Below are 20257 nucleotides of genomic sequence, written 5' to 3'. Positions count from 1 at the left end.
CTCAGCGGGGAGTCTGCTTCTCCCTCTCCCTCTGCCTCTCCCCCTTGCTCTTGCTCTCTCTCTCTCTCTCAAATGAATAAATAACCTCTTTATTTTGTACTTTTATTTTTAAATATTTAATTTATTTATTCATGAGAGACACACAGAGAGAGGCAGATACACAAGCAGAGGGAGAAGCAGGCTTCATGCATGGAGCCTGATGTGGTAATCGATCCTGGGACCCTGGGATCATGACCTGAGCCAAAGGCAGATGCTCAACCACTGAGCCACCCGGGTGCCCCTAAATAAAATCTTTTAAAAAATGAAAATAAAAATATTAAGTGAAATGAACTTCCAATAGTTTTGAGAACCTTGAGATCTCCTTTAAGCTCTCTGCCTGGAAGCTAAACCTCATGGTAGTGGTTTTAATCATAAATATTCACTACAAATATCCATAGGCCTGTCACTGGGAGTAGGTACACATGCAAAATCTGGGCTTGGAATTCATTGGTTTTCCAAGTGCAGAAGAGGAGACTGCTTTCCAGGAAAGGTGAAAAGTGCAGGTTAAGTAGTTACTAATTTTTTAGGGTTATGGATTTTATTAGCTGAAGGTTGAGTATAAGGAGAAACACAGAAGCGTCCTCCTCTGTACCTCCATCTTCTTGCTGCAGCTGTGTGGAGAACCAGCATTTACGCTGCGACAAGAGTCTGCAGTGGAGTGGGTGAAGAGCTGCTCCAGGGGACAGCCAGGACCCCGGGTTGGGGAGGCTCCGGAGAGCCCCTGCTCAGGCTCGGATCACCCTTTGCCCTGGCACTTCAGGGTCAGTCCTAACTCAGCAGCCCTGCACCTGCTTCTGGAGGCCGGACCTCAAGTCCTTGCCCAGCCCCAGCCTCCTGCTTCCGGCCCCCAGCCCCAGCCCTCCAGCCCTCAGCCCAATGCCCAAGGGAAGGAGGAAGACTTACCATCAAGGCCAGCGTTCGTATCTCCTAAAAACCAATGCCATGCAATCAGTTGAAGAACAAGTCAAGAACCATCTGGAGGGTCCCCTTGGCCCAGGCGTGGAAACATGGGAGCTGGGCCCCCCCTTAGGAGCACAGTAGGGGTAGGTCCTCTTGGTGGGCTCCTTGCCTCCCAACCCCATGCCGCCTCCACCTCTCCCCAGGCTTACAGTCACTGGACGAAGGACTCCCTACAGCTCACCAAGGCTGTCCTACAACAGACTCAGGCAAGCCCTGAAATGGACCGCTAACTTCCCTTCACTTGGCCAAAGAGGACACAACAGCTCTTCTCTCTAATCACTGACCGGGACCCTCCCCTGTTCTTCCCTCTTCCTCCCGAACCCAGATTCCAAGGCTCTGATGTTCTTCCTTGTAAATAACAAATGTGGAATAGGAGGATACGGAGCCACACAAGAAACCGGAGGGACCATGTCACGCAGACAGGATCGCACACTGTGTAAAGGGATTCATGGAGGTACAAAGTTTCCTTAAATGGGAGGTTCTCAACCCAGGGGTGGGGGTTGGCCCCCAGGGGACATTTGGTGATGCCTGGAGACATGTTTTGGTTGTCATAACCGGGGTTGGGGTGCTACTGGCAACTGGTGGCTAGAGACCAGGTATGCTGTGAGGCACCCCACAGCACAGGGCACCCTTCCCCTACAACTCCCAACAAGATGACCCAGCCTTAACTGGCAACAGTGCTGGCATGGAGTAGCCTTGTCGTAAAGGGTGGGCATCATACGAACTTGGAACATGACTGAACTGACATGAAAGGGAGACATGTTTCAGAAAGACAGATTCTATCTGCGAAAGGGGTATTGAAGACATGGGGCTCCAGAACCCTGGATGGGCCAGCACCCCACAGGGCGACAGGATGTTCCAGTGATGGTGCCCAGCTCCCCAGAGCCAGGATAACCTGCTAGCCCAGCCAGACCAAGAGCCAGGCCACCTGGCTGCCAAATGAGGGGTGGGGGGGGGGGGGGCGCAGCATTTGCCTGGAAGCTAGAAGCAGAGGTCGAAGGAGAGAGAGCAAGGGGATCGCTCTCCTGGAAGCTCTGTCCAATAGCCTGCCCTCAAGGACACTAGTTGGGGTGTTGAAGTGGCCCCTCATCAGGGCCGTGGTGCAGCTCCCCCTGGAGCACCTCCCAATCTCCCGTCTCTGGGCTGGCTCCTGCTCACCTGGAGGGCCTCATTGATGTTCCCGTTGTAGTCCACCATCTCTCCTTTCCCTGGCTCCCCCTTGGTGCCCTGCAAGACAAGGGCGGTTAACTCCGGGCCAGGGCCTGTAGGGCCGGGAGGGCAACAGGTGCCCGCTCTCAGCTAGACGGGGCTGTAGGCAAGGGGGTGCTGCGCCCAGCCACATGCAGGTGCACCTAGAGCTGCGGGATGGGGGCCTGGCCGGGGATTCCCCACACCCAGAGGGGATGCCCAGAGGTTCTAGAACCAACACAGAGACTCTACGAGACAACTCTGGACTAGATGTGATGGCTGAGTCCCGTCACAGCTGCCACGTCTGCAGGAAGAAGACTCTTTCCCTTCCTTCCCCTAAGACCTGGAGTCCAGCCACTTCACGCTGTGTGCTCTGACTCCAGGTGAGACGCACGTACCTTGGGGCCAGCTGGTCCCTGTTCTCCAGCTGCTCCGGGCTCCCCCTGTTGCACGACAAAATTGGAGTGAAACGGGGACACAGCTGGGTACGAGAGAGCCTGATGTCCCCAGATGGGCCCGCGAGGCTCATCTTAGCTCAGGCCCAGAGGCTGCAGACCTTTTTGGGCATGACCTCCCCTTCGGGAAGCATCTCCCCCTGCTTGCCCTCCTCTGTGCCTCCCAGCACCTCTGGGCTCCTCTGGCTTCTCGCTGAAGGACATTCCTCTGTCCTGGGTTCCTTGTGCGGGACTCCGCTGTGTCTGCCTGGCCACCTCTCCCCAGTCCCTACCGCAGCCTCCTCTTTGGGCACAGGGACCAGGCCCTTTGCTTCTCTTTATTTCCATTCAGCGCAAGGAGCAAGAAGAGCTCAGGAGCTTTTTGCCAATCGCCTGAATGTTCAATAATTGCCATGGAGGGACCACGGGCTCCTCAGGGGCCTCTCTGCGTGTGACAGCCCCAAACCGCAGGAAGGAAGGAGGGATGCGGCTGCATAAGGCAGTAGGAGACCTCGACCTCCCCACAGGGCGGGGCGGGGGTTGCTCCTGCTGGAAGCAGGACAGAGCTCGGGGGAATAAATGAAAACAAACCACAGTGCAGTTGTTTTGGGGCAATGTTAACAGTAAAGACAAATTTTAAAAATCAAGACAGAAAGTAAATGTAAGGGGTCAAGAGACCCTTAAAGTTTTGTTTGTCTTTTTTAAAGATTTTATTTATTTATTCATGAGACATACAGAAAGAGACAGACACAGGCAGAGGGAGAAGCAGGCTTCCTGCAAGGAGCGCGATGCGGGACTCGATCCCAGGGCCTCAGGATCACACCCTGAGCCGAAGGCAGTTGCTCAACCACTGAGCCCCCAGGCGCCCCAAGAGACCCTTTAATATAACTCCTCAGGACCCATGGCTGGCCTGCTCAGGGAGTGTCGAGCCACTGCCACCTGCAGGTAACCTGCCCCTCACCTCCCTGCCCCCACTGCACCTCCGAAAGCCAGGGCAGCACCAGCCTGACCCTCCCACGGGAAGTAGCTGGAGAGGAGTCGGAGCCCCACCTTTTCCAGTGGTGTGGAAGCTACCAGAAGCAGGGGCTCTGGGTCCGTCCCTGGGCCAGCGTTTGCATGACAGCTGACTCAGTGGAAGGCTCTCCCCAGCCGGCAGGAGCGACGGCCACCAGGAGCCATGGCCCGTCAGCTCTGCGCCCTGGGGGTCCCGCTGCAGGGACGGCCACCACTCTTGAGCACCCTGAGCTGCGGCTTGAACTCCCAAGCCGACCCTCATCTCAGAACTGGGAGCCCCTGTACCTTGTCTCCTTGCTGTCCTGGGGGGCCGGCCTGGCCATCAACACCAGCTTCTCCCTGGGGAAGAGGAGAGACACGGGCTGAGGGCATGCAGGGGAGCTCGGCCAGCTGTCTGAGGGGCCGGGGAATGGCTTTGCTGTTGTCGTCCCGGGCGGTAGGTGTCTTTGGGTCTCCGTCCTCGTCTGCACAGGCTTCTACTACCTCACCTCATTCTACTCATCTGACCTACCTGTGGGCCCAGCCTGGGTCTCACCTCCTCCTGGAAGCCTTCCCTGTCTGCCCCTTTCCTCCTCTGTGTTCTGCCCCACTTGTTGGGGTTCACCTGCAGGGCCAGGCCCTCCTCAGTTGATTCACCCACATGTCAACCCTGTTGCGGCCCCCCCGGTGTGGACTGCCCCCCATCCCTAGCTACAGGGAGGCAGGAACACTTGGGAAGGCACACCTCATCAGGTCCTGCCTGGGAGACGGAGGGGACCGTGCAGGCTCTGGGCGAGTAGGGAGGGGCCCTGGGAAGCCTAGGAGGGTAGCAGGTCCCCTGCACATACTCCCCTTAGTCAGCACTGCCCGTGGCCCTGAAGGAGGACACGCACTTGGGAACGGCCTTCGAGCTTTCCTCTCTTGTGTCCCAGGGAGCAGGGATAGTAGTGACCAGGCTTCCCCAACCCCAAATCAAGACCCAAGATGTGCCAAGGTACCCATGCCCTGCGGGGATGGACTCTAACCCTGGGGATGGCCCAGAGCCCGGCTGGCAGGCCCACCCTGTGGCCAAGCTGGTGCTCAAGCCAGGGAGGCTCTGTTCCCACCACTGTCAGAGAGGTGGGCACGTGGGGGTTAGCTCGAGACCCTCCTGCCACGTCAGCTTGCGTCCTGTGGGCTTCCTTCTGGCTCCTGCCACTATGAATTGTGGGCCTGTTTCTCCTGCTGCTTGGTGAGCAAGCTGAGAGCAGGTTCTCTACGGCCTCACAGCCCCGGTGGGGCGCAGCCCACAGCAGCCCCTTGATATATGTCGGTGCAATGAATGTGTGTATTGTCTGCGATCTTATAACGAGTCCTTTCCTTATAAGCTAAGAAGGAGGCCCTCCTCACTTCTTGGAATAAAACCAAGCAGCGCAGGAGGCGTCTGCTTCGGGAAACCCACATCTCATCCCAGCAGTTTCCCCAGTTTAAGGACTGTGAGGGCAGCTGACCCCCTGCGGCTACCAGCCCCCTCCCCCGTGTGCCAGCAGGGGCCCAGCTGATCACTGATCTCGTATTCAGAGCCTGGGTGGGAGGCCCTTGTGGCTGTCCTAAGGCCCTGCGGCCATCTGTCCCTGACTTGGTTACCTTGTAGCTATTTGAATCATTGGGACCATCCATCTGCCCTCTGACTGTTTCTCTTGGATAGTCAAACTGTCACCACTTAAAATCAGGAGCTCAGCCCAAATCGCCTTTCTAGAATCCACGGGAAAACCACACATCTGGAGCAGAATAGAAGACAAGGTACCCAGAACAGAGTCCCCAAGAATGGGCTGAAGATAAAGGCCACAGTCAGCGTCCCCCTTGAGAGCAGACCCCAGGGAAACTCACCTTTGGGCCTGGGGGCCCCGGGAGCCCTGGGGGGCCCGGCTCCCCTCTGCTTCCTCCAATGGAGTTGCCAGCATCACCTTTTTCTCCCTGGGGGTGGAAGTGTGGGAGAGTGGGAGAGTAACCGTCACTTTGGTCTGCCTAGCTCCAGAGGGGGGTGGCCGATCCCTGTCTTCTCTCCCCTCCCAGTTCCAAGGAGTGGGGGCAGCAGACCGCCCCTCAGCCCAGGCTGGGCACAGAGGCCCTCAGAAGCCCGGCCTGGTCTCATTGGCCATGGGCACTGAGGAGAGAATGGACCTCTGGCTGTCGCTGGGGAACAGGAATGGAGCTGAAACCAGAGACCCATCATGCCTTGGGTCTAGACTCTGTTTCTCAAAGTGTGTCCACAGAACCCCTCCTTCAGTGGGTGGGGAACATTTGAAATGTGACAAAAAGGGTTTGGTGGCCAAAGGACTGTTAAGGAAGACGCAGTAAAATGAGGCAGGACAGGCTCCTTCACCGCAGGGTGCTCTGAGCCTCTGCCTGGCTAAAGTGCCCTGGGACCTTGCAAGGGGGCCTGCCTCATGCAGCTCTCCCCACGTTAATTTGACCTCAAGTGTTTTCTTTTCTCTCTTTTTTTAATGGAATGTTTTATGGAACTCAGGTACTAGGGAGCACATTTTCAGAGTTGGTGCAAAGAAATCTGACAAGGTACAGCTACTGGTCTTTGCATATGAGCATTTTTGCCCATCTGGGCCTCCCGTGTGGTACCCCAGACACTAATCCGGCTGTGTTCTAGCTGCTTCCCCCCAGTCTGGAAGGGACACCTCCAGTGCTGGGGCCCATGTGAATGTTCAGGGTCGGGAATGTGGGTGCAGATGAACACAAGGCCTTTGCATAGAAGCCACCATTCAGAGCTTGCCAATACCCACCTTCTGCCCCAGGAGGCCGAGTAGCCCGGGGGGGCCTGCAGCCCCCTTCTCGCCCTGTGGGGGAAATGCAGATGGTGCAAGGTGAGGGTTTCTCCAGGCCGACTGGGAAGGCACCAGCCCCACCAGCATCTAGCCTTGGCTTCCTCTCTGCTGCCTCCCTGCCCCTCTGTGAGCCATTTCCTGAAAGACTCCGTTTCCCCCCAGACCCCCACCTGCACCCGACTCCTTCCTTGAGCCTCCCACTGATGAGGGAGGACCTGTATCATTGTTCTGCTTCCATATCCTCATCATTTACGAAGCGAGAGGCGGCAAGAGCATTTAGCTCCTTTTGGGGATCTCCTGGAGAGAGGCGAGCAGTTTAGAAGGCCAGTAGCTGGGGGAAGCTTTTCCTTTTAACCGCTTTGCTCTTTTCATTTTTTTAAATGTCCAGCATTTAGAGGCTCCCGGTCTCTGCCTACCTCCTCCCCGCCTCCAGGGAAGACAAAACCCATCTAGCTAGACTTCTCCTTTGGAGGACTATTTTGAGGAGTTTGCTTCCTGTGATGGGTTAACTTGTGTCCTCCCAAAATTTGTATGTTGAAGTTCTAACTTCCAGTATCTCAGAGTGTGACCTTCTTGGGAAATAAGGTCATTACAGTTGTAATCAGCGGGGTCATGAGGTCCTACTGGAGTAGGGTGGGCCCTTAATCCCAGAGGATTGGTGTCCTCATAAAGGAGAAATTTGCACAAGGACATGGATACGGAGAGAACACCATGTTAAGATGAAGGCAGAGATTGGGGTGGCAGTTCTACAAGCCACAGGGCACCAAGGATGCCAGCAAACCACCAGACACGAGAAGAGAGGCGTGGAACAGCTGCTCTTTCATAACCTGCAGAAGGAACCGACCCTGCCCACACCTTGATCTCAGGTTTCCAGCCTCCAGATTCTGTTTGAGCCACATCCTCTGTGGTCCTTTGTTATGGAAGCTCCAGTAAACTAATACCCCCCCCCCCAACTATCCTCTTCTGCCCTGAAGAACTTTCCCCACCATGACATGCATCATGGAGCCCTGCTCTCACTGTACAGATGAAGAGGCTCTGTGGCTATGAGCCCCCCTCATCGCCTCAAGTGTTAGAGGCAGGTCTGCTTCCCAAGCCTCCTGAAGCTCCATCTTCAACACCATGAAGATGGCATGTGCACTCACAGTGTCCCATATCAGGAGAGCGCTCCAAGAGTACCCCACCAGGTCAGCGCTAGAGCCCCTCTCCCTACAGCCTGATGGCTGCTGGTTCTTGTAGGTAATATTATAAATTGAGGGCTCCGGGGCATAATTTGCCACCTGGAGACACAGAGGGTGCCACACCAGGTCTTTAAGTGTCATCCCCTTGCCACCTGCTGAATGACAAAATAGCCTGAAGCTCGTCAAGGGAGGGGAGGAAGCTAGGGGAGGCCCAGGTGACTGGAGGGAAGTGGGTCCTGGGGCCCCAGCAGGCCTGCCTGGGCTGTGCCTGGACTGTGCCTGCTGTGCCTTAGCTGGGCATGCCCTGAAACAGGCCAAGTCTAAAGGGAAGGGATGCAGGTGCTGCCCTACAGAGGCCCCCAGGGAGTGGGGATGGAGGGAAGGAAGGCCTTCCTTCTGCTGCTCTTTCCTCCTGGAAAGCAATGCTTCAGAGGAGGGAGGGTGTGCTCCCTAGCGCAGGCTTTCTGAAGCTGTGCTAGGCCATCTCGGCACTCCCCCCTTCCCAGGGACACACTGCAGGCGGCACTCCAACCTTGGGGGTAGGGCAGGGGGTGGGAGGACCAGCAGAGGCCCGTATGAAGGGGACACACAATCAGAGACACAGTATCCTACCCTCTACCCCCTCTTTCCTGGCAAACCTGGGGGCCCCGGCTTCCCTGCTGCTCCTGGGTCTCCCTTTGGAGTAAGAAGAGAGAGTCACTGATAAGAGGATTAGGGGTGGTGGTGGTGAAGAGTACGGTGGACAGTGATTGTAAACCAGCATTTCCAGAATACTGGCCCCATGAAATGTTCCTCTTAAAAAAAGGATGCTCTAGTCAAGTAGTTTGAAAATGCTGCGTCAGAGATAACAATTTTAGAGCTTCCCAATGTACAAAGAGCATCTTAAAGGCTCTAAAAAGGCTTGCATTGGGGGGGGGGGAGGGGAGAGGGGGAAAAACAACCCTGTGAAATATTTTTATCTCTGTATTTCCCAAACATAGTTGGCATGAAAACTTTTTTCATGTGACATCCCTTATAAAACTAGACAAGAGAGAGAGCCCTGCAGGCACAGGGGGCAACAGTTACGTGCTGGAGCTGGTGTGCAGGCAAACTGAGCGAGCTCCAGGCCAGGATCTGGGGAGGGGAAGGCATTCCTGACAAGCAAGCCCTGCCTGCGTGGGCCCTCCTCTGCTCAGTCAGGTCCCCAGCTCCGGGCCAGCCTCAGGGGGACGGAGAGCATAACGACAGCAGCCCCTGCCACCTCCACCCCATGCGTGATGCTCCGTGTAGCCCAGAACATTCCCTCTGTATCGTACCTTGGCTCCTGGGGTCCCTGGCTCACCCTGTGTGGAAAAAAAGAAAACTCAGATAAAGAGGTGAGGGAGAGGGAGTAAGAGCCAGTGCAGGAGTAAATGAGCAAAGGTCCTCACGGGGTGGGTGAAGCATCTGGCCAGCCCAGGGCTTCCCTCTGCCTAGGCTTCAGGTCCCAGGCCAGAGGAGGCCTCTGGGCCTCAATTCCCTATAGTGAGGGATATGGCAAGGGTGAGGGCCAGTGAGGCACCCCACAAGGAGGGAGAGGAAGGAATAGCCATCTGCTTTGGACACAGTACAGTGGCCCCTGTCCACGGACCTGCCGGGAGATCTACATTTGTGCTTCTGGGGGTCCTCACCCATCTGCTTGCCAACCAAATGGGCGGTTAGGGTGGGGTTCAGGGGCAGGACTCCTGCTCTCTTCTTGGGAGCTTTGCAAGCACAGAGCTGCCGAATTCCGAAGCATAAAGGAAAGGGCTGGGTTCCCTTGCACACTGGCAGGGTGGTGAGCCCTTTCGTTGAGGCTCATAAATCTTTCCTACTTACTCTGCGAGGCTTAGTTAAATGTCTCTTGTTCAAGTTGTGCATAATGCTTTAAGAGGAAGGTTTCTGAATCCTGTCCCCTCCTTGGTCCAGTGACCACCCCACTGAGTCCCTGAAGCCCCAACTCTGTCTTCCTCTCCCCTTCCTCCTATCCTGCCCCTAATGTGTTGAGTGATAACGTTCCACTAACCTTCATCCCGGCCACAGCAATTCCAGGAGCTCCCTGGACAAGAGAAGAAAAAGGCATGGCGACTTTGTGCAGTTGGGGCAAAGCACCAGAGGGAGCGGCCAGCGTCCCAGGCTCCCCTCAAGGGGATGTGAGGTGCAATCCCTCAGCAAAGGTGGGTGGCTGAGTCTGGCACAGGGAGCGTGGGCCCCGAGGAAGGAAGAGGCTCTGAGCAGCACAGGTGAGTCCCTCAGGCTCCCTGCCCACATCCTCAGCATCCAGGCCCTCCTGGCGGGGAGCCCATGCGTGTCCAGGTGGGGGTGCATCTCTGGGGTGCAATGTGGGGAGGGCTTCAGTGGGATAGGAAAGGTGGAGGAGGAGATGGGAAGGGAAGGGGGTGGAAGGGAGAGCCGCGTGGACGGGGAGAATGGGAGATGGCTGACTTCTGGGTGTGCAGGTGGGATTCTTCTTATAGAGAATTCTCCGGACCTGTGCCCTCATGCACTAGGGAGCAGCTGGGAGTGAACCCGATTTTCACATCTTGAGCTCAAACCAACCACTTTGAGGCTGCCAAACGCACCACTTAATAAATCCCAAGTGGAGGTGATTTGTAGGGAGTCCCTACTCCCCGCAGGGGACTGCAGCCAGAGCTAGGCTTTACTGGAGAAACTATTGGATGACCCAGAGGTGCCCAGGAGGAGGAGGTCTGGCCACCAGGGGGGCGCCGGTGAATGTCACTGGTGAGCCAGACAGACGCACCCCTGCCTGGAAGAGCAGGCTGGCACGGCAAGGGGAGAGGGCGGGGGAGGAAATGTGTGCCCTGTCTTCATGGCTTCGCAGCGACATGGGAAGGAGAAGGAGCTGGGCTTCCAGAACTTGGCTGGGGCTCAGGGAGGGGCTGCGGGGGATGGGGTGAGGGGCAGGTACCTTCGCTCCTTGTTTGCCCGGCATCCCTGGCATGCCTCGTTCTCCCTGAAGGAAGAAAGAAAAGAAACGCTGAGAAGAGGACCCTACTTGCCCGAGGCCTTGGCCTGGGTGCACGTGACTGCTCAGCTGTGCACCCCTCCTTCTCATTGCCACCTAGCACCTCTTGCTCCATTATCACTCCAGTAGCTTTGCTCTAGTGGTACCTGCTGGTGGGGCCACAGGGCAGATTGCCCCCCTGCCTCTTCATCTGGGCTCCTCTTCCTCCCAGCTTCCTTGGATCTAACTCCTTCTGAGGGCATGTGGGTCTTGGCCCTATGTGGCAGAAGGCCAGCCGGTGCTTTGCGGGGTGGGGGGTGAGGGGTGGAGGCAGGGCGCTGCCTGGAACTCATCCAGAGGTACCAAGAGAGCTGGGCTTCAGGACATTGTGGGCTTTGCTCTCAACCTCAGCAGTGTCCCATCTTTCTCCTTGACCTCTTTTACCTCCTCGTGAAAATGCCAAATCTGTGGGGCGGAGGTGTGAGCTCAGGAAGGACAGCTGGTGACAAATGGAGGTCAAGTCGAGTCCAGACTAACCTACTGTGTCAGAGAAGGGGGTGGTGCGCAGGAGAGGAAGGAGGGCAGCCCCCGTCTCCATGAGCTGAACCCCAGATAAGCCCCAGCCAGGGCTCTGAATGCCCTGCAGCGACAGGTGGCTGCCATCCGCTGCTGCAGCTCCCAGCATCTGAAGGCCTCTGAAGGCATCTGAAGGCTGGGGTTGTCAACGTGGGGTCCTGACAGAACGTGTCCCAGACCGGCCTCCCCACTCAGGACCCAAGAGCGGTGGCCTCAGGCCAGGCTGCAGTTGCCGCAGGCTCACAGGCAGAGGGCGAGACAGGTCCCACCCGGCCTGCATCTTTTCCGCTGTCCTCATCCCTTCTCTGCCATCTTATGGGAAGTCCTATCCACCCTTCTGCTGGCCAAAGCTGGAACTTCTCCCAACCTCTCTCCTCCATGACTGGGTCTCCACGCTGGCACCCGGGTAAGCTCCCCAGGCCGGACAATAACACTCCCTTATTTCAAAACAGCCGCTCCTTGGCGTTGACTCTAGAAAGGGGGCCAGGCATTCCGTCCTCGCTTCCTTCCCAGCCTTCCTCACATCCTGATACCTATTCCCTGTTTCCCTGGAAACACCACTCATTTTCAGGATGATTGTGCTTTTTGATGGAGGGCAGAGGGAAAGGAAGAAAAAAATCTCAAGTAGGCTCCACGCCCTGATGGGGGGCTGGACCTCACGACCCTCAGATCACGAGCTGAACTGAAACCAAGAGTTGGATGCTCGACCCACTGGGCCACGCAGGTGCCCCAGAATTCTATGCCTTTCTGATGTTCCCTCAACTCAACACCCTGTTCATTGTTGGGGGCCCTGGTCAAATATCATCCCCTCTGTGAAGCCTTTTGCTGTGCTCCATAACCAGTGCTGGTTCCGGGGCGCAGCAGGGACCACTTGGCATTTGTGATCTGCAGGCACGAACTAATGCCTGCCTGGGATGGTTCACCTCCATCCTCCTTGGGCTAAGTCTCTTAATTCTGCAAAAGGCCCAGAAGCTTTAGCTCCAAACACAGGAGCCCTTCCTCACCCTGGCCCACCAGGACCCCTGAGCCACAGGCAAGGTTAGTGGAGCCGCCCTCAGGAAGTGAGCGCAGCAGACAAGTCAGGGCCTGAGGTCTGGCCCAGCCGCCAAATTCTGGGAAATGCCTCTTATAGGCCATTTACTGTGTCTGCCAGGGGCCTGGCACAGGGCTAAAGCCTTTACATCTCTCTTCTATTCAGTCTCCAAGACTCCTCTCCAATGTGGCCATGGATTTTATCCCTGTTTCACAGGTGAGCAAACTGGCTCAGAGGGGCCAGGTACAACGGCCAAGGACATGCAGAGCAGGGATTTGAACACAGGTCTTTGCCAAAGCCCAAGTACCCATTTCTCTAAGCCGACCCCAAGCATCGGATGGGCTGATTCTAAAGCCCCTCTCTGCTGGAGGGCCCTCAGGTCCGTGCCCCACGAGGGTGAAGGGATCAGCATAGGAGGGCAGCTCTTGGGCAGACTGAGTCTTTAACCACAAGCGTGCCCTGTGCCAGGAGGAAGGAGCCGGGCAGGGCTCCGCCTGCCAGCCCAGGTCTCTCTGTGGCCAGCAGAGGGTGCCACAGGACCTCGGCAGAAGTCTGGCCAGTGTAGCGGATCCCTTAGAGCCCCCTCCTCAGAGGCGCCAGCTGAGGGCCACTCTCTCCTTCAGAGGACCAGGATCTCCTGCTGCCATTCCAGCTGGCCCAACCCAACTGACTTAGCCCCGAGGACAGAGTCCCCTGAGGTGGGGGGTGCAGGGGGGAGCTCAGCCTGGCCCTTCCTCTTCCCCTTAGCCTTCTCTCGGTGCCCCGCCTTCCTCTTCTCGCCTCCAGCTGGGGGACCTGGCTGGGAGTCAGGAGAGGCCCTGTGACCCTAGGTAAGCCTCTTTCCCTCTCTGGGTGGAGACCAGAGAGCTCCCACCCACCCAGACGAGAGACCTCTGCTCCGACCCTCTCTCCAGCCACCCCCAGCCCCGCCTACCTGAGGCCTTTAGTGGGAAGAGAGGTCAGAGCTGGGGAGGGGACCCTGGGTCTGTGGGCAGCTCCAGAGCGAGGCCACTGAGGTGGGAGTTGAGCTTGTGGGGAAAATGCTGGTGTAGGAGGGGGTCTCAGTGGGTCTCTGCTTTCCTCCCCCTCACCCAGGGATGGCCACAGATGCTTTGGCAAGGGGGGTGGTGGAGTCTGCTGGAGCCCCATCTCTGGGCTTCTGTCTCCAGTCTCAGCAGGAGCAGTGCAGAGCGAACCCCGGGAGTGAGGGTTTCCCCGCTAATTGGGGTTGTCCTCAGTCCGGGCCCCTGGCTTGTGTGTAAAGACAAAACTACCCGCCCCAGGGAAATCGGGGCCCCTTGGAGCCTCCTAAGCAGGCAGCCCTCCTCGTTAGTGTGGCTGACCTTTGCCCTTTCCTTGCCCTCTGGGTCAAGTCTCTTAATTCTGCAGATGACCCAGGCTCTCTTGATCCCATCCCAGGCCTCCGTCACTCCCAGCCCTCTGTCGGGAAGGAAGCAGGGGTGCCCCAGGCTGACCCCACTCTGCAGGCTCATTCCACTCTCATCAGGCTGGGCTTACCCCAGCCTGACCTCTGACCTGGGGACCGGCCCGGTTCTACGCCAGGAAGCGCCAATGCCTGGATTTGTGAGGTGAGACAGAGCAGAGTCATTGTCAAGGACTTGAGGGTGGCGTGGGCAAGGGCACCTGTCTGCAGGGAACGAGAAGGGGCTTTCTGGTGGTTATTGCTAAAAGGGGGTCCATGATACTTCTGTTGTACAGGTTCCCCTCGGTTTGTCTTTGTGAGGGCATATGTACAGGCTCCTTTTTCCACATTTCCCTTCTTAAAAGTGTTCCTGTTTAAAAGTTTTAAGTTTGGAGGGGCACCTGGGTGGCTCAGTGGTTGACTGTCTGCCTTCGGATCAGGGCATGATCCTGGGGTCCTAGCATTGAGTCCTGCATCAGGCTCCCCACTCCGAGGGGACCCTGCTTCTCCCTCTGCCTATGTCTCTCCTCTGTCTGTCTCTCATGAATACATAAATAAAATCTTAAAAAGAAAGGTCTAAGTTTGGAATTGTGCTGAATTTAGATTCACTAACTGTCAAGTGTCTTCGTCTTAGGTACAGAGGGCGTTCTCCTAGTCAGTCCAAGTCTGAGGTCTCCTATTTTTCCCCTCTATCTTTGCCTTTCCTTATCCTCCCAGTAGGACTCTGGGGCTCCCCCAGTGGGCCCCCAGTGATGCTATCTGGGCCACTCTGCAGCTGGGGAGGTGGGCACTCTGTGCACCTGCACGGTGCTCAGAGCATGGCTGGCACAGGCTGCAGTGGAATCAAGCCGGCGACCCCAGGCTGGGACATCCCACCACCGAGGAGCCTGGCTCTTTAGCCAAGAGGCTGCCAAGAACCTGTGCCTCGCTGCTGGCCAGGAAGGGGTAGATTCCAGTCATTGTGGCTCAGAGAGCACTGGGTGAGCACAGGTGGGTAGGGAGGGGGCTGCCTCCCATGACCTGGACCATGGTACAGTCCTGACTTGTACCATGCCGGGGCCTCTCCAGCTGAGCCTGGCACAGGAGCGCCTTGCGGCCTCAGTATGTTGGCTATTCTGGTCCCCGCTTCCGTGGAGGGACCCACCGCTTACCAAGACCACAGGATGAAAGCCAGCTCCTTGGAGCACAAAATGGCCACACTCCTGTCCTGCGGGAGTGGCCTCTTAATTGGTGATTTACTGTTTGTTGAATGAGCAGGGCAGGGACTTGGCAAGAAGACGTAGTCTGGAGGAAGGTGGGGGGCTTCAAGGTCAGCTCCCCAGCTAAGCAGGGGTCAGGCCAGGGGAGTGTGGGGAGATGAATGGACCTCCCTCGTGTGGAGCTCCCGCTGCAGCCCTGCACCAGGGGAGGGCCCGGATGAAGCAGCTCCACACACAGACTCTTTGTTCTCTGCAGGGAGGAGGAAGGCCTGTCTGAGAGCTGGGCGCGCAGGGCTGCAGGGGGAGGCCAGCGGGCGGCTCTGGCCTCTGCCTGGACCAGGGCCCTTCCCTGGGCTGGGAAAGCAGGCAAGGCGGGCTCACGTCTCCTTCTGCCCTAAAGGGTTCCTAGGACTCCCTTCCAGGAAAAGGCAGCTCATTTCCTTCCTCGCTGCCCTAGCCAGCTTCAGACAGGAGAGGACTGGAACCAGGGAGATGCCAGGTCCTCTGGTAATTAGGACCGGCAGGAAGTAATCTGGGGAATTACCGGGGTCAGGCGCCCCATCGAAGGCCGGGGCTTTGGAAGGGCGGCTGGCTTGTAATCTCGATTTGAGATCGGTTGATTTTGTAGTTAGCTCCAAAAAGAAAAGTCAGCTCTAATTAATCCGTGGGCTTTGGAGTGTGGGAGAAACAGGGCCCAGAGAGCACAAGCTGGGGGCTGGAGGCCGGCAGGGTGAGACTCTCAGCCCCCACGAGGCCTCCGATCTGAGGCCCATGTCTCAGATCCCTGATCTGCTTTAATTGAAATGGTCTGCATGTCCCCGGTGGGATTTCATGGTTTTGAAAGAAAGTGCCGTCCGCACCCCAGAAGGCTCCTGCATCTACGGCTTCCGTCTGCATGGAGTGCTCTGCTGCATGCACGTGAATGCTGCGTGCAGCTTGGGGTTCCTCAGGCCCTCTGAGAGCCAGAGGGGTACGGGGGCCTCAGGAATGGCAGTGGTGGGGGCCTCATTCAGGCTGTCTTCTCCTGCCTTTAATGGAAGTCGCGGGACTATGCAAACTCCTTGGGGGAATAATTTGGGGGATCAGTGCCAATGAACAAAACACTTCACTTTCCAGATTCCTTGACTGAAATGCATCAAGGGCCCCAAGGTCTGCTCGCAGAGAGGCTAGGAAGCTCTGAGAAAGGCCCGAATCCAGCTACAGCCTCTTTTCTCTCAGGAACATCAGCTCAGCTTCCACCTTCTTTCTTTCTAGGGGAGGAGGGGCCTCCCGGAAATTGGAAATGATGGCATCTGCCCCTTCTCCTCGCTCATAAGGCCCACAGAGTAAAGTCCCTTGGGGTAAGGACTTGGTTTTGCTACTTCCTGGACTCACCTCTCTGGGCCTCAGTTTACTCATCTGTAAATTAGGTTTAGGAATGATCATGCCCCTTTGTAGAAGGATTGGGGAGGGGTGAGAAGGACCGGCATGGCTGTAGAGTCAGGGGGGCCTACTTGGGCTGGGTGGGCAAGCTTCTGGTCCTCTCGCCCTCACCCTGGTGCCCTAGACATCTGATCTTAGGGCCCATCTGACCTTCTCCCCTGGGAGCCCCATAGCCTCCAGTAAGTAACAGCAGAAGTAACCGCAGCTATAAGCAGCTCTGGCGTGAGGCTCTCACATCCTGCCTCCCCTGGCCTGAAAACGCATAGTCCCCAGCCTGCGGGAAGGGACTGTGTGCTTCAGTCACGGTCCTTCATGCGAACCCCAAGCCTTACCACCCAGACCGCCCGTGCGTCAATGCACCCCCCCGCTGCCATGTCAGATGGACCAGCTCCGACACGCTTGCAGATAAGCTCTCACCAGGTTTTGTGATCCACATATAGTCTGACAATACCCATCCATCCCCTTGAAAGAGAGCCAAGGTTGTAATGTTTTAAACACACTTTGCATCTTACAACATATTTAAAGTAGATCGGTGGCCATAAATTTGGATCAAATTGGTACCACATGGGTGTGCAACACTACTTGCAGTGTCTAGGCAGAAGGGCTGGTCCCAAGCAGGGCTGGGGGGCGGCATGGGGCCTGCTGGCCACACCGGGCTTTGATCCTAAGGATCTAGAGAAGAAGCTCCTGCTGGCCTGGCTGGCCTTTGAGAGGATGCTAGGCTGGGTCCAGCTGCCTGGGGGTGGGGGTGGTGATGGACGGAACTAATCATTAGCAAACTTTGCAGGCCAGGAAACATCTTTGCTAAGAGTAAAATTCCACCGATGCTGAAAGAAAGGCCTCCCTGCATGTGTATCAAGTCGCTGGGACAGAGCAATTGAAGCAGATGTGGAGGGTCTGTTGGTTACCCCATGAGCTCCCCTTACACCCTAAACACAGGCGACGGTCCCATGGCTTCTGTCCCAGCTTGGTGTCCTCACCGCCAGCCCTCCCTCCTCCCTGGGTGGTGGGGTGGGGGCAAACCCATCTGCCCAGCCTCCAGCTGTCTCTAGCTGTCCCCACCCCAGTGCCCCATCCCGAGCAGAGAGAGGAGGCGAGAGAAAAAGAACTGACGGACAGAGAAGGAGCTTGGGAGACAGGCCCCCACATCCTGGCCAAGGCACAGAGAGGATGGTCTGTGCACAGTTAGCTCAGGCTGGGCTGAGACCCTCTGAGTAGACGCTCACTTCTGTGCTTGGACAAGAAGACTGGCCTCTGGGCTTGGGCTCGCGAGACCTGGCTTCCAGTTCCAGCATGAACATTCGCCAGCTGTACAACCTTGGGCAAAGCATTAACTTCTCTGAACTTCTCATCTGTACCAGGGGGATAATGAGCTCTAATGGGCCGTGGTAAGGACCAGGTGGGACCGGGAGTGAGTGAACTTTGGCTGAACCAGAGATGAGAAGTATTGCTGCACTTGCCCCTGGGCATGAGCCTCTATCTCAGAGCTCCGATGGGAAGCAAACGTTTGCCTGCATATAGCGGTCACTGGCTCAAGACACCCACAGCTCCAGGGGGGCTGGGACAGTGGGACGGGTACTTGTAGCCTCCGGAGAGTCACATGACACCCCAGCCTCAAGCTGAGGCCTCCCATCCTCAGGACAACAGACCCCCAAGCTCCTTTCTGGATGAACCAGATTTCCAGTTGGCCCTCGAATGCAGATGCCCACCACAGTAGGGTGGCCAGCCACTGGGGGAACCTCTGCGCCTGCACTGCACCAGGAGGCAGTAAATTTTGAGTCTGTGTGCGTGGATGGAAGCAACCGCAAAGGCTATAATTTCCACTTCCTGACACCATACAAACTTCTCAGTTTATGCAGGACTAATTAAAGGTCTCTCCGGGCTTGCCATTCACCCCCCAAGCACCCATAAAACAATGCGGTGATGGCAGCCCCGGATTATAGAGTCCGAGGAATGTGCTTCTCCGGAGCAGTCTCTCCCTTTCCCAAATCCCTCCCCCTTCTTGTCCTCCCTTTCCTTCCTGCCTCCTTTCTTCTCCTGGTGCTGGGGTCTGGAGGTCTGCACAGGCTCCCTGCAGTGGGTGGTACTGCGGGAAGGACCCAGGCCTGGGCTTGAGTTCCTGCTCTGCCACTTAAGAGCCTCGAGACTTTAGGCAAGCCTCAAGTTCCTCAATTGTTGAATAGGAGAACAGTACTGGCCCCACAGCCCCACAGCTCGGTCACATCGAAGGACAGCCCGGGACACGGTAGGCATTTAGTAAGTGGTGACTACTGTTGAGATGATTTGCATGTTACTGTTACTGTAATGACCACCTCTGGGCTTTGCTCACACTGTTTCCCTGTCTGAAAGGCCAGGTCCCCTCAGATTTGCTGGTTGAAGGACCACAGTGGTGGCTTGGCAAAGGCCACTAATGTTTTGCTATTCCTCCTTCAAGAAGGGGAGGCTGAGTCCCCTCCCCTCCCCCCACTGACGTGCATGACTTGGCCATGTGACTTGTTTTGACCGATAGGACATCAGAAAGCATGATGCCCATGACCACTCTGGAAAAGCTCCTGTGCACTCAGACTTGGCAGGTTTGAACATTGCCCTGGGCCTACCATACTGTAGGAAACCCTGTACAGCCTACTGGGGGGCGCTGAGAGGGCCATGTTGGGGAGAACAGAGCCACCCAGCCCACAGCCTGCACCAGCCACCCAACATCTGGAGGCTTCTCCATCTGACATCTAATGCAACTGCATGAGTGAGTCCAGAGGAGAGTAGCAGCACTCCCGGATGGCCCATCCACAGAACCAGAATGGAAATAAATCCTCGTTTTAAGCCAGGAAGTTTGGGATGGTTTGTTACACAGCTTTAGATAACTGATACACCCACCCATTTGCCAGGATTGAGCTCACAGGTTGTCTTCTCCCAGAAGACTTCCCAAACTCCTCCCAACCTGGAATTAATCTGTCTACCTTCCGCCACCCATATTCACATGATGCTTTGTGATGAGAGCTTAGCACGATCTGCCTTCATAGGAATCTGTCTCTCTGGACCGTGAGTTGCCAGAAAGCAGGCCTGGGATCCCTATCTCGGAATCCCTCACCGTGCTTAGCATGGATCTCTGCCTAGGGCGGGGCCTGGTAATCTGCTCCCATTTACCAGGCCCTCGGGGGCCAGTGACAACCTGGCCTGCCTCAGTATAGATATAGCGACCCAGGTTGGAGGTAGGAGACTCACCTGGTCCTGAGGTCTGACTGGGCCCCTGATTGCCTAAGGCCATGCCCCTCTGAGCCTTCTCCTTCCCCAAGTGGAGACATGAACTCTTGTCTGGCCAACCTCACAAATGTGAGGCTCACACTGGGCAAGTAAGTGTGTGTGCAAAAATACATGTGCATGACCAAGTCCTGACCCTGTATGCACTGTGGTGAAGCCCCATGTGGGTTACTACTGGGGGGTAGGGTCCTCCCCTCCCCTTCTTGCTTACCTTCCGGCCGTGGTAGCCTTGGATTCCTGGGTCTCCCTGGGGGAACAAAGAGAAGACCATTAGTGGGATTTTCCAAATGCCAAATTTTGGCTCGCACTCTTCCCCTCACATCGCCATTCCTCTTCTCAATGACTGCAAATCCCACCCCCCCCCCCCCCCCCGACTTCTGGCCCTCCCTGGAACAATAGCTCTGCTTCCTGTGTGGCCAGCAGAGACCATTCTCTTCAGAACAAGTCGCCAGCTTGCAGAGGCAGAGGGAGGTGGACAGGGTCAACTTGGCAGGGGCCCAGGAGACCCGAATGTTGGTTTTGATTCCATCAATGACTCTCTGTTGAGCCTGGACAAGTCACTCTTCCTGAGGGCTCTCAGCCTCCACATGTATAAAATGGTTGGGTAGGGGCAGTGCTTTGCAACTTTGTGTCCCCAGGGCCTCAGGGCCCCCAGCTTCAGAGAGACAGTCAGGTTAACACAGTGGGCTTACAAACAAGGTCTCACAAGAGACCAGATGATCCCAAAGGTCGCCCTTCTAGCTCTGACTCTGTATGATACACCCTTTCATTGAGAT

At 56.5% G+C, this 20257-nt stretch overlaps 1 protein-coding gene across 1 annotated transcript in view; it reads right to left on the bottom strand.

Moving 5' to 3' along the window:
• The window catches only part of LOC112651380 (collagen alpha-1(XIII) chain), an 80420-nt gene that overhangs the window by 28320 nt on the left and 31843 nt on the right, over positions 1–20257 (bottom strand). Inside the window, exons 14-23 of the mRNA XM_025434578.3 lie at positions 19693–19728; positions 10538–10582; positions 9635–9667; positions 8907–8933; positions 6392–6445; positions 5484–5570; positions 3921–3974; positions 2586–2630; positions 2158–2226; positions 943–966 (exon numbers count right to left, since the gene is read on the bottom strand). Of these exons, the coding sequence (XP_025290363.2) occupies positions 943–966; positions 2158–2226; positions 2586–2630; positions 3921–3974; positions 5484–5570; positions 6392–6445; positions 8907–8933; positions 9635–9667; positions 10538–10582; positions 19693–19728 (474 nt within the window). The remainder of the gene's footprint in view (positions 1–942; positions 967–2157; positions 2227–2585; positions 2631–3920; positions 3975–5483; positions 5571–6391; positions 6446–8906; positions 8934–9634; positions 9668–10537; positions 10583–19692; positions 19729–20257) is intronic.

This window comes from Canis lupus, chromosome 4 (genome assembly GCF_003254725.2).
Source record: "Canis lupus dingo isolate Sandy chromosome 4, ASM325472v2, whole genome shotgun sequence".
Taxonomy (NCBI): Eukaryota; Metazoa; Chordata; class Mammalia; order Carnivora; family Canidae; genus Canis; species Canis lupus.
The sequence above is the reverse complement of the archived record's forward strand: the minus strand, read 5'-3'. Positions and strand labels throughout refer to the sequence as shown.